The following is a 12989-nucleotide window of genomic DNA, read 5'->3' as shown; positions in this document are numbered from 1 at the left end:
GTAATACAGGGTTATCTTTCAGTGAATTACAGCCATAAATGTGTAGTTTGTTACATAAAATTCCGGTGTAATAGTAGAACATTTAACTAATATGTTTACAACACACAACTAACCTGATGGATGGTAAGTCACGACTACTTTACTTAACTCCAATCTTGAAATCAAATAAAAAGTATTTGAAGCTTCTAAGACATGCTGGACTGGGGTCCACCTCTAGGAAATAGAACATTCTTAAAAATTTTGTCTGCTGTTTAAAAATGAAAGCGAGCGCTGCAGGCACATTCCAGGGCTCGAGGACGTGACCTCCAGCATTTAGCAGTATGTCCTTATGTTAAGCCATTAACTATTTCAAACACTCCAGGCATGATGCAGCCAAGTTTTGCCTTCCTTGTCCCTTTTAATTAGTAGAGCTTTCCGGGATGTTTGCAGTCCGACTTATGAAGTCCCAGCCTACCGATGTTGAATTTAATTGTTTTATTGATCGTTTCTCAGGGTGTAAATTGAACCTTCAGGCTCTGCCTGGATGAAGGAGTGCTGTGCAGGGAGCACTGCCTTAGATACAAACTTAAGCTCCAGAGAGTCTCCTGTAGCAGTCAGTACCTCATCCACAAGAGGAGGCTGCTGTGGCCTCTGAGCCCCAGCTTAACCCCGTTACATCAGGGTAATAATGGCTTTGATCAGCAGGTGGAGACCAGGGAGAGCACCTGGGAAGCAGAATGGAGCCTTTAATTGAGACCCAGCCTATAGCTCTGGGAAAACTGGAGGCTGTGCTAGGCCCTGGGGCTGGGCTCAAAATGGGAATGGCACAGTGGGAATGTAAATTTTCCTTTCTTAGTCATGTAAGAAAAAGGCTATTAGAGTCTTTAATAGGAATCACTTTTTTTCTTAACGTTTTTCAGAAAATTATATGGAGTAGAACATACCATTTTGGTCTTTTTTTTTTTTTTTTTTTTTCTTTAAGGAATTTGTGTACTCCGGAGTGTATATGTTTAATAAGGGTATTTTCCATATTGTTTAGGGAAAATATTATTTTAATTAAAAGAAAACAACAACCACCACCAAAAAGAAAAAAAAAATTATCACATTTTAGTACCCCCAAATCTGCCTTTTTCTAAATCTATCTGTGGATTTGACCTGTAGAACCTCACAGCTGGTTTGTCAAAGTAGTGTAACAATTTGTAGTGTATCCAAGGATACAGTGAAATATTCATAAAAGTGTCTATGTACATATTTATGTACAAAAGAAAGAAGCCCACCAGGATTCTTCACTGTTTGTTTAATAGGTTTTGCTGTATTTATAATTATTTCAGGGCATAGCCTGAATCCCAACAGTTCTTGGTGGGATATGGAGTACAAAGGACTGCTGCACAGTAAGAAAACCCTTCCTGGGACTGTGGGCTCACACAAACTCTCCAGCCTACTCAGAAGCAGCTCTCCCCTCGGTCACAAGGACAGCAGAAGTTTGCTGAGCCAGAACTTGGGCCAGAAATCACAAGAAAAGCAGTTGTCCTGTGACATGCTCCGTAAACTCTCCAGGTATATTTTAATGGATACCTTTGGACCTAGCTTGGCCTGGAATCTCTTCCGATTTTATCACTGTGATCGGGAAGTCAACCTGCCCAAAATTCACGTCAGTCCTCTCAAGCTGGCACAGCACAAGCTGAAGCCTTTCCTGCTGCACAGGATGCTTCAGCTGCTCAGGAACATGGGAGTGCTCTCTGAAGGTCAGCAGTCCAAGGTCTTCGCTCTGCTCAAGAAGCAAATGCTGAAAGCAAGGAAAACGCCCGTAAAGCCCCAAGTGGAGCAAAGTGGTAGGTACATAAGGAGGAGATGGGTTTGATTCTGTCACGCCAATGGGGCTGAGGTGGGAGCCAGGCTCGGTGTGCAGGCCCCAGTGCTTTGCCGAGCGATGACGAGGGCTGAGGTGCTCAGCCTGAGGCAGGAGGTGTGTGCTGAGGTGGCTGGCAGCAGCCACAGTCTGCATAAGAGGAGCCTTTGGGGCGGCATGTGGAGGGCAGTCGCCGCCGATGAGCCATAGATTGGTTGTGAGCTGTGTTGGTCTGTGGGATTCGATACCGGCGCTAAAAGCCGAGCTGTGGTAGTGCTGTACCCGGCTCGGTGGGGTTGCCAGGCCCATGGTGGCCTCTGAGAGCATCTCTAATGCATTAGGAGTGTGCTGCCATGGCTCCCCAGGGCACGGCTGTGCCAACGCCTCCCGCTGCCCCGCTCGGAGCTGGGGGCTGCCTGCGGAAACGTGTCAGGGGGCTGCGATGCTTGGAAAAACATAAAATCTAGGAAGAATTACAAAATAAATAAAGTGAGAGATGACAGAATACACAGCCAGGAAGAGGAGCAGGAAAACTTCATTGATAACGTTTGTTTAATTAAGGGTAACATAGGAGGTGGCAGCCTGCGTCCTTTAGGCACTGGGTGCTCAGGAGGATGGGACGGGACCTGAGGGGGCTGAGGACTGGGGGTCATCGAGGCCTGAGGGGACAGGGGCTTGGAGGGCGTCGAGGCATGAGGGGGACAAGGTCTGAAGGGACAGGAGCCTGAGGGGACAAGGTCTGAGGGGGCCAGGGCCTGAGAGGCCCGGGGCCGGGTCCGAGGCTGGGCGGCCAGGGCTGTGCAAGGGCGACGCCGCCCGGCCGGCCGCGGTGCAGTCCCGCGCAGGATCCATCCCCTGCAGCCCTGCAGGAGCTCCCCCGGCCCTCGGGGCATCCCCGGGCGGCTGCCGTGGGGGCAGCTTCTCTGTTCCGTACCGCCTGAAAGCCTCGGCAGCCACCGGGGTTTGTTAGGGAAGGCTCCGGCTGCGTTTGCCTTCGGAGCAAGCCGAGACGGGAGATGGCAGAGATCTCCTCGTACCAGGTAGCCCGTTAAGGAAGAGGAAGACGACCGACTTTATTTGCTAGAAATATAAACTTCAGTTTATAACCCAGAGTTACAACACTCAGAGGGCGGCTCAGGATTATTTTTTTTTTTGCAAGGAAGATCTGTAACAACACTCAGAGGAAGGCTCAGGATTTTTATTTTTATTTTTTTTCAAGGAAGATCTACCCCAGCAGAGTGCTTGAGGCAGTGAGGATTAGTCATGATTTCCCACTTGCAGGTGTGAGGATGTTTGGGAACAGGCTCACGCTGAGGATGTGCCCTGTAACGGAGCGCTCTTGTGTAAGCTTCGGCCTGGCAGTGCTGCAAAGCAAAAATCATCCACAAAAAGGAAACTTGGGAAGGAATGAAAGGAAAAGATTTTAGCTCGCATGCACCAAAATACAGATAACAACAAGCATTTCTGTGCTTTCCTGAAAATGAGACAGGACTCTTCAGAAAAACAAGATGATACATCCAGTCTCATTTGCTTTGTAATTTTCCTCCTCAGTCAGAGAAAACAATGCAGGAGAAAATGATACTGAAATAATTCACCTCCAAGAATTATTCTTGCCTTATAAAACAAACAAACAAACAAAAAGTAACAGAGCAGTGCAGCTATGTGGATTTTGAGACTACAGGGGGAAAATGGCTTTGAAGGATTTAAACAGTGCTCACACCACACAAATTTTGAGTTCTTGTTCAAAAAAAGGCCCTTGTCAAATAGAGTCACTTTTGGCTTTGCTAATAGTTTTGCAAGGCCTGCCTGAAATTTAGCGCTACCCAAAGCCTGTACTACACTTATTTCCGCTGTTACTAGGTTAGGTTAACCCTTGTTATCTTTTATTTACCTTGTAAGTCTATGAAATCTTTTGCAGAGTAAATGTTTTATGTAAATATATATGAGGTTTCTAGGGGACTGACAGGCTATAAAATAAAGGTTCAAGTTGTCCACCTCCAATTCTACACTTCTAGAACCTCAGAATTCAGAGAAACTAGTGTGTTTTAAGACAAAGCACTCCTATTTGTCTTGTCCTGCCTGCGGCTCCCACCAGTAGATAAATCTTTCTCCAAAAAATGAGCACAACCTACCATACCTCTGATAGCTGCTCTGCTTTCCCATGACCCATATTCATACATGTCATGTTCAGATAAAGAGGAGGCACGGTACTGACTAATGCCGCTTTTTGGACGGAAAATGCCAAAAGCTATTTGAGACAGGAATAGAAGTGCCAGCAATACATGATAGATGAACAGCCGGTAGCAAAGGTGGCAGCTCTAGCATTTCCCTGTATTATGGGGTGTTGTCATGAGGGAGTATTGGCTGGATGTGTTTCTCTGGGCTGGATGCTTATCTTGATTCAGCACCGCCCTGAGTCCCAGAGCAGGGTGTAGGAGAGCAAATGTGTTTCCTTCAGCACAAGCGAGTGCTGCTCCTGCTCCAGAGCTGTCATCGGGAGCGTGGGCACGGCCGTGCCCCTCGCCCACCCCCCTGCTCCCAGTCTGTTCTCATATTTTGTCTGACAGCACTCGCTCCTTATTAACATAACTATAGCCTCTTTGTGCCCCCCAACAGAAGAAATCCTGCACCAGAATAAATTTCAGGGGTGACAGATTGGAACGGTTTGACCAGATGATGGCACACAACTGTCGCTGAGATCAGCAGCACCTGTGGCTTCACACCTCTTTGGCTTCGGCCCTGGGTGGGAGCAGTGGCTGGCACTGCTGCTCGCCTGCTTCTGGCTTGTCCTCACCACTGGACGCTGGGCAGCAGAGCAGAGACGAGGGATTAAACTCTGGGAAGGAGGTGGCAGTGGCTGCAATAAACAGTTACCTGTATTTATGTGTTCCCTGGAAGCTCAGTTATGCTAGAGCCTAGGAAAAAATGTGGTCTAGTTCATGGAAAGCAGAAGTGTGTGTGGTGGTCCTCCTGCAGGCAGTGCCGTGTGCGTGGAGACTGGAGGCCAGCCTGGAGCCCATAAGGGCGAGGAGCAGTCCTAGTCCATGGGGATAAATGCAAACAGATTTATTTGAAGCTGTATCCTGCCAGAGCACCTTCTAGAGGGGAGGCTTTTTGTCTGTTTCGCTGCGGGCTCTGACTGCAGCTTGGTCAGGTGAGGTGAGGTGAGGTGATGTGGCAGATATCTCTCTGCTCCCCCACTGTCTGGGGGGATGTTTGCAGCCTCTAGATTCAGGTGCTCTCAGAGCTACCTGCTGTAGGATGGCCTGGCATAGGACACCCCTGTGGAAAGGTATCTATGGCAGGGGGCTTGGACCTAGATGACCTTCAGGGTCCCTTCCAACCTGAGACATTTCCTGATTCATTCTGAGGTGCCAGAGGGCTGAAGGGAGAGATGGGGGGTGGAGTGCCTCAACCCCTGCCCCTCCCAGGGCAGTTTCTAAGCCCCTGAACTCCACACTTCACACTTTTGAGCCCAGCTGGGTGCTCTGCAGGCTTGCACGGAGCCCCCAAAGCCCTCCCCGGGCGGAGACCCGCTGTGACCCCCGGGAGCTGGGGGACCCCCGCAACAGCCCGGGGCCGGGGCCGACCTCTGCGGGCGGGCAGCGGGGATCTCCCCGGCCCCGAGCATCTCGGCGCCGGCCGCAGATATACCTCCGGGCTGGAGGGCTCGTCCCCAGCTGGGAGGAGCCAGCAGCGGAGCTGCTGTAAACAGTGCGGGCACCGCCGGCGGCTGGAAGATGGATATAAATAGGGAGGCGGAGGGGAGGCAGCCGGAGCGGAGGAGCGGGAGCTGCCTGCGCCTGCCTCTGCCCAGCAGCCCGGGTCGGGAGCTCCCGAGAGGCGGCGTACAAAGTTTGCGGCTCGGCGCTGCCGGGGCAATAGGTAAGAGGTCTTTTCGCCGGCCGGAGTTCGCCGGTGCTTCTCGTCCGTCTGCCGCTGGGGTTTTCTCCTCGCCGGCTCCCCGCTCGTCCTGCTGTCGGGGTTGTCACACGCTGCGTGCGGAGGGGGGGGAAGGAGGTTGCTTCTGGTTTCGCTCTTGCTAGGTTAAGAGGAGGAAAAAAATAATAATAAAGGAGGGAAAAAAAAACCACAGCCCAAAGCAAAATGTATCTTGGCGCCGGCTCCGTGCAAAGCCGCGGAGAAGGAGCAGGCGCCGCGCACGTGTTCGGGCGGCGGCTGCGGGCTGCAGGTAGCGGCCGGGGGGAGCCCGGGGGTGCTGCGGCTCCCCCTGCCCTTCGAGCCGGACCCGGAGCCGGTCCCGGAGCCGGTCCCGGTGCCGGCAGCGCCGCGGGACACATCGCGGAGCAGCGAGCGGCAGCGCAGCAGCAGGTCGGTACCGCGCCCCTCCGCCCCCGCCGCGCCCCGCCGCGCATCGCCGCCGCTGCCGCTGCCCCCGTCTGTTGCAGGGCCGTGCCCGGGGGCCGCCCCGCACCTCTCCCCGTGGCACCCCGGCTCCGACACCCGCCGAGCCGCCGTCGTGGGCCGGGGGGCGGCTCTGCGCCTGGAGAGCTCCGCTACCTTCCACTCCCTCGTCATCCGCGACGGAGGTAAGCGATGGAGGGGAGGCACGCAGCCGGGTGGGGGGACGCCTCCCGGTCCCCTCTTTCACGTCCCCGCCGTTGGGAGCCCCCTGACCCCGCTGCTCTCCCCACGCCCGCCAGGGAAGCTGGTGTTCGCCGACCGCCCCCGCGGGCCGCCCATCACCCTGCGAGCCCGCTACATCCTCATCCAGGACGGCGGGGAGCTGCACATCGGCTCGGAGCGCTGCCCCTACGGCTCGCGGGCCACCATCTCGCTGTACGGGCGAGCCGCCGACGGGGCGGCCGTGGCCGGCTTCGGGCAGAAATTCGTGGGAGTGGGCGGCGGCGGCGTCCTGGAGCTGCACGGCCGGCGGCCTCGCTCCTGGAGCCTCTTGGACAAAACCCTGCACCCCGGAGGGCTCCGCCACGGCCGCTACACTTCGGAGAAACGCTGGGGCAGCCGCGGGCTCAACCTCCGCATCCTCGACGCCGGCACAGGGCGGGTGCTGGCGGCGGGGCGCTTCGACACCCACCTACGAGCTGGCGAGTGCCGCCGCCTGCTCGCCTTCCTGGCCCTCCAGCCCCCCGGCAGGGTGGTGGCGGCCGCCGTGGGGGACTCGGCGGCCCGCAGCCTCACGCTGGAAACGCGACTGCTCCTGCGGGACCGCCTGCAGAGCGAGCACATCGCCCGGCTGGGCTACAGGTGAGGCGAGCGGCGGGCGCGGGACTCGAACTCGCGGCCCCAGGGGCTTCGGCGGGGCGGGCCCGCGGCGCCACCATGGACAGCTCCGCGCCGGGCGCCGCGCGGCTGCGGGACAGCGCGGGGCGAGCCCCGACGGGGGGCGCGGGACGGGGCTCGGAGCAAGAGGGAGGGGGAATCCGGGGCTCCGAGCAGCCCCTCCGGGTCCCGGAGGCTGGGGGGGATGTGTGTGAGGGCTGCCTGCCCGACCGCTCCCTCCTGGTGTCCTTCAGGCAGCCCTGGGCGCTGGTGGGGATCCTCGGAGGGGACGCGCTTTCCACGGCTGAAGATAAGAGGGAGTATCACGGGAGCGGGACCACGGGGCTCGCCGTGGCCCAGAGGGATTTCCTGACCTACGATGGCACCCGCTTCACTGTTACTGCTTTCAGTGGATGGATTAAAGGTTTAGTGGCTCCTCATCGTTGTTCGCCTTCTGCTGCTTTGCTCGGTCTTGTCTGCCGGCTACAAATCTGAACTGTGCCATGATAGTAATAGCTGTGCCCCTATGCATGGTGACCACGCTAACAGCAGTACTCCCGTGATGTAACATTTTACTGTCTACAAAGAGCTGACACTGACATATTTAATGGCCAGAGCGCTTCTGTTGCACACAGTTATCAAGACAAAAATTAAATCGGTAAGCACTTGGACTAATTGTAGGACTCCGTCGTGTGCAACTGTAAAATAATTGATTGCTTCGTTTTTCAGGGGTGCCTCATAATGGATTTAAAGTGGAAGTGTCTAAAGGGATAATTCTTCATTTAGTGGATGATGTTAGAAGTTGGTTACCTGGTGACAGGATTGTCATTGCCAGCACAGATTATTCTATGCATCAGGCTGAAGAGTTTAATCTCCTTCCCTGCCCTGAATGTAAAAATAATCAAGTGAAAATCGATGGTATGATTTTATATATTTTTTTTTAACTGCTTGTTTGTTGTAAATACTTACATTGTTGTGTCTTTTATGTTCTACGTTTACACTTACTTACCTCTTTAGCTAATTTGTGTCCCATGTGGACATTTGTTGTAGGAGAGCTGAAAGGCCCTGATATCATAGTGGGATTTAAAATTTGGCCTGAGGCAGCCATCCCCTATAGAAGCCAGGGGAAGGGCTGATCTCCTGTGGATCAGATATCAGATACAGGGCATGTGCTAAACTTGGTGACTGCTTAAATGAAAGGTGTGCACTTGCCTAGAACAGCACGATAACAAGGACACCACACTCCCCATGAATAAGAGGTTTCTGATTTTTACAGGCAGCCCACTTTATCTTCATATCGGAGAAGTCATAGATGGCATCGATATGAGGGCAGAGGTTGGTCTTCTGACTAGAAATATACTTATTCAAGGAGAAATGGAAGACTCCTGCTATGGACAAAATCAATGTCAGTTTTTCTCCTTTGACACATTTGGAGGACATATTAAAGTGAGTAATTTTTAATGCACGTGCCTGTAGGTTGTTTCAGGTAGCTCCTTCCCTGGTTTGTAAATGAGCAGTATGCAGCTTGAAACTACCATTGTGTCTGGGGTAAAAAAGAATACTTATCTATGAAGGTGGGGAAAGTTTGTTGGCCTATTTTGCAGAACTAGACGTAGAGTGAGGCTGTGCCATTTTGTTCTCCACATATCCCAAAGCATACCCTTCTCCAGGCTAGTGGGGTTCTTTAGCTCCATTGCTGTTGGTAGGGGCGGTGTGAAGTTACACAGGTTGCAAAGTGCTGCTGAAGTAGCTGTGCTTCCTTCAGAGCAAACCTGCTCCACTCATGGCTCAGATAAGTGCTGGGTCTTGCCAGTTGGGATTAGCCCTCTCTGGGTTGTCCCAGGTGTTCCTGGTGGACGTGCAAAGTTTTGCTGTTCCAGGGGCTTTGTGTAAGATAAATGCATTCCCATTTAGTGGAAATCAGAGATCTGGGCAGGTCTGACCTAAACTCACTTGACAGAGATGAAGTTTACAGGAAACAGAGCCTGTTGGTAAGTGCTGTCCCTTTCTGTAGCTGGCAGGAGTATTTTGTCCACAGCTGTGTCACGCATTTATGTGCTGCTGTTGCTAAATGCTGTACGTGCTGTTTGGCAGCTATTCCTTGGCACCCCCACACCTGTAGGTGCGCAGCCGCCAGCATGCTTCTCCACAGGTGCTGCTGTGAGTCAGAGCAGGGAGCTGGCACCTCCTTCTGGGATCAGGCCCTGTTTTGTACTGCAAACATATTGCCTAATGGGGAAAAAAGTGTTTTTCTTTTAGCATGTTATTTATATTGCAACGCTTTACTTGGACCTACACTTCTTTCAACAGATCCTAAGGAATTTTAGTTCTGTTCACATGTCAGGAGTGGAATTAAAGAACATGGGGCAGCAAATCCTGGGCAGTTACCCTGTGCATTTTCACATGGCTGAGGATGTGGATGAGAGAGGAGGATACGACCGCCCAACGTACCTCGATAACCTGGCTATCCACCACTGCTTCTCTAGGTGTGTTGCCATACATGGAACTCATGGCCTGCTGGTAGGAAACACATTTTATTAGTACCGAGTTAATTTCTTTGCTTAGGGCACTGCTAAACAGTAAGCCATTTGTGATGCAAAGAGAAATCAGAATATTGGAATAAGGTGTCTTTTCCCTCAGAGATGTCTTGACTTGTCAACCTCATTTGACAGGTTATGACTGCTGTTCTGGTGGTGCAGCTCTTTGAACTGAATTTCAGGTTCTTCATATTCTCCTGGTAATTAATATTATTAATGGTGTGATCAGATACAGTGAAATCTCTGTCATGGTTACTGTGGACAGTTTGTGATCATACAAAGTTTAATTTAAAATGAAAGCAATGGGCTTTTAATGGACATGACTGAAGCAATAGATCTTATTTGCAATGGAGATAAAAAAGACAAGGGTTGTTCAAGTCAGGGCAATGTGAAACAAATCCAAAAATTTTGCACATGACAAAGGGAATGCAATATGAGATGTACAGACCCAAATGGCCACTTCAGTGCCAGAAAAAACCCTCAGGAACTTGGCTTTGACCTAGATCTTCACAAGGGCATTGTGGAGAGGAACTTTTTTTTAAATAAAAAGCCACACATGCCCCAGCTGGAAAAGACAGGTTCCTGCTCCAGTCCTGACACGTCCAATTGCTGTGTGCTCTGTAGGGCCTGGAGTGGTATTTTCATGTTCATGGACATTTCCTCGTTCACCTGATGTGTGCTTAGGCAGAGACACTCCCAGAACTATTCATGACCTCCCAGGTTTTTCCTGGCAACATTTCTCAGCTCTAGACATAAAGCTCTGTAAGAAATGACATAGATACACTGTGGTGGGACCCTTGTCTAAAAGGGTCCACCAATAAGCAGGTGTTAGTAAAACTACAATATTGGACCTGCACAACTGAGACACTTTTCATGTGTCTTGAACAGTGTTTCTATTGTCCATACCACTCAAAATTATTGATTACCTTCTCATATATGAGATTTGCTCTGGCTATAGCACCTGCTTTTGTTGACAGAGCCCTTAGGTGGCAGGAGACTTGCACAGGATGTTTAGATACACTTCAACTCCCTGTCTCTTCCCATCAGTATTACACCCTTTGAATAGCAGGAGCCTGCCAGGAATGAAAAGTTAAGCCTTACATTAATATTATTCCTGAGAAGAATGATGGTCTTTCCCTAGGTCTTTATCAGAAGGGAGGTTGTCAAGGGTTTCGTGGGGTATGTGGAATTCAGTAGGTGTGTGATCAGGAATCCAAGAGTGAGATCCAGGCCACCAGCAACCAGGCTGGGGTGGCTTTGAGTCCATGAATTCATGGACAGATTTCATAGCAAAGGCTAAATAAGTGATCCTGTGGAAGAATCATGTGGTTGCAATGCATTCATTAAGAGTAATTACAGTGTACATGTATTAAAGAGCCCTGCTTTAAAATAAACTAAAATAATTTGCGGTTCCAGAGAACTGCAACTGTATCAGATAATGACAGTTAAATAACATAGGTGGGTATCCATTTTTGCACATGATATGTAACTTCAGCCTTTGAGAATAGACCAGACAGGTTTCTCTTCCCCCTTCCTCTTCAGAAGTAACTTCAGACGTTATGGGAGTGCTGTGCTTTGTGCTGTGCTGTGCATGGGTCACACAGCATCGTGTGCGAGGCCTTTCTCCCATCTGCTTCTCCTGCGTGCCAGCCTTGTGCCACTTTGCAAGCCCACGGCAGCAGCACAGGCAGCTTGGGTTACTCACTGTGGTTAGAAAGCGGGCTGTGACATGCTGCTTGCTTCCCTCTGCACACTTACCGCAGAATACTGTAGTCTTACATGTATAAAGTTGCAGTGCCTAAAGGTCACTTATATTGTGTTGCTGGACTATATATAATTCAGTGTTTAGAGGCATCTTAAACATCTGGTGTTGGACACGCCAACAGGGCTGCAGCTTGTGTTGTGGACAATGTTGCATGCTGACACATACAGTAATATGCTACTGTTAATGTCACAGTGCTGCTGGCAGGCTTTCCTTTCCAAGCCTCTAATTTCTATCTGTGATGTACTGGGAGTATTCAGTTGTTTCTGTTTTGATCTAAGAGCATGGATTCTCCTCATTAAGTGCAAATGTAAATGGTCTTTAAAATGTTATAGAAAAGCGATCAATATAATTTCATGTGTGTAGGTTTTCAGAGCCACCATGTGTTTCTGAAACTGTCACAAATTGTATTAATTAAAGCTAAAATCTGTCTTTGGATACAAGTCTGGTTTTCATGGACTTCTCTGAAGCACAGATTAGTTGAACTTCAGCTAAATCTATAAGAATGAAACTTTTTCCTTTATGGCAACAGGCATTTTGCCATTACCAATTCTCTCCAAAAAATAATCTTTGATGCAGCTCCTGCCCATCATTTGGAAGGATATGAGTAGTCAGATTTACTGTTCTTAGCAGGTTGGCAAAAGCACTTGCGTTTCGATCTAAATCCGTTTCCTACCTGCATTCCTGAGATTAAACTGATAGAGACACTTTCTCTCAGTGTTGCTGCATGTAGGCTCTTGGTTATTTTCCTTGTAGCTCACCCTAAGCTAGTGCACCTGCATGCAGAACCTCAGTGGATTGCCAAAAATGTATCTTTTGGAGTTGGGTGCCTCATTGCGTGCTGCCTTTTTTTTAACTCGAACACCTCACTGAGGCTGAAACAAGAGCAGCAGATGACATGCTTGAGGGACAACTGCCAGGAAATCAAGAAAGAAGTAGAAAATTTCAGTAGAAATATACTTACGGAAACTATAGTGTTTGTGACTCCAGCTGTTACGTACAGTTGTAGGCCATTAAGTGCTAATCACAGGATATGAATCTGAAATGGATTTGGTTCAAGTATCCCTCTGCATACAGAAATAACCAAATGGGTTAATATTAGTTAATCTTGCAGTTTTACAAGGACATAACTCTAACTGACGTCAACAGGAATTTGGTATGCTTGAAGAGTGAATAAATATGCTGACGGGGATCATGTGAAGTACAAAGTTCGGTTTAAGTGAGATTTAGTAACAAATAGTTGGTGCTTTAACTAACCTGATTTAGTTTTCACATTTAAAGGATTTCTAAATTTGTCTTCATAAAGCTGTACATCAAAGGAGGCTTGTGCTAAATCCTCTTGGTCAAATTATGATTTAATACATGTCAGTTAATCTTAAATAGGCTGAAGCAGTGAGAGACCATCTCTGCCCAAGCTGAGCATTAAAGGAATGAAGTGGACTTGCATGTTCTAAAAGTGGAGCAGAAAGAACAGAAATATTCATAATATAAATTATTTCATATAGTGAAATTTCAAGATTTTTATTATTATTTTATTTGGGAAGTATTGCAGTCATGACAATTTCTGGATTAACCGGCCTAACTTTTTGGTTTATCATTCAAGACACATACATATTTACAT

General features: G+C 49.6%; 1 protein-coding gene across 1 annotated transcript in view; it reads left to right on the top strand.

Annotated features, from left to right (window-relative positions):
* Positions 1-1318: 1318 nt before the first annotated feature.
* Positions 1319-12989, top strand: part of LOC311213501 (cell surface hyaluronidase CEMIP2-like) — a gene marked incomplete at its 3' end in the record, with an annotated part of 50393 nt that continues 38722 nt past the window's right edge. The window contains exons 1-7 of the mRNA XM_084293540.1: positions 1319-1811; positions 6238-6378; positions 6493-7054; positions 7324-7493; positions 7799-7987; positions 8346-8515; positions 9380-9589. Of these exons, the coding sequence (XP_084149666.1) occupies positions 1346-1811; positions 6238-6378; positions 6493-7054; positions 7324-7493; positions 7799-7987; positions 8346-8515; positions 9380-9589 (1908 nt within the window). The 5' untranslated portion in view covers positions 1319-1345. The remainder of the gene's footprint in view (positions 1812-6237; positions 6379-6492; positions 7055-7323; positions 7494-7798; positions 7988-8345; positions 8516-9379; positions 9590-12989) is intronic.

The sequence above is a fragment of the Netta rufina genome, assembly GCF_964035555.1.
Source record: "Netta rufina genome assembly, chromosome: 11".
Lineage (NCBI taxonomy): Eukaryota > Metazoa > Chordata > Aves > Anseriformes > Anatidae > Netta > Netta rufina.
This window is presented reverse-complemented; position numbering and strand designations above follow the sequence as displayed.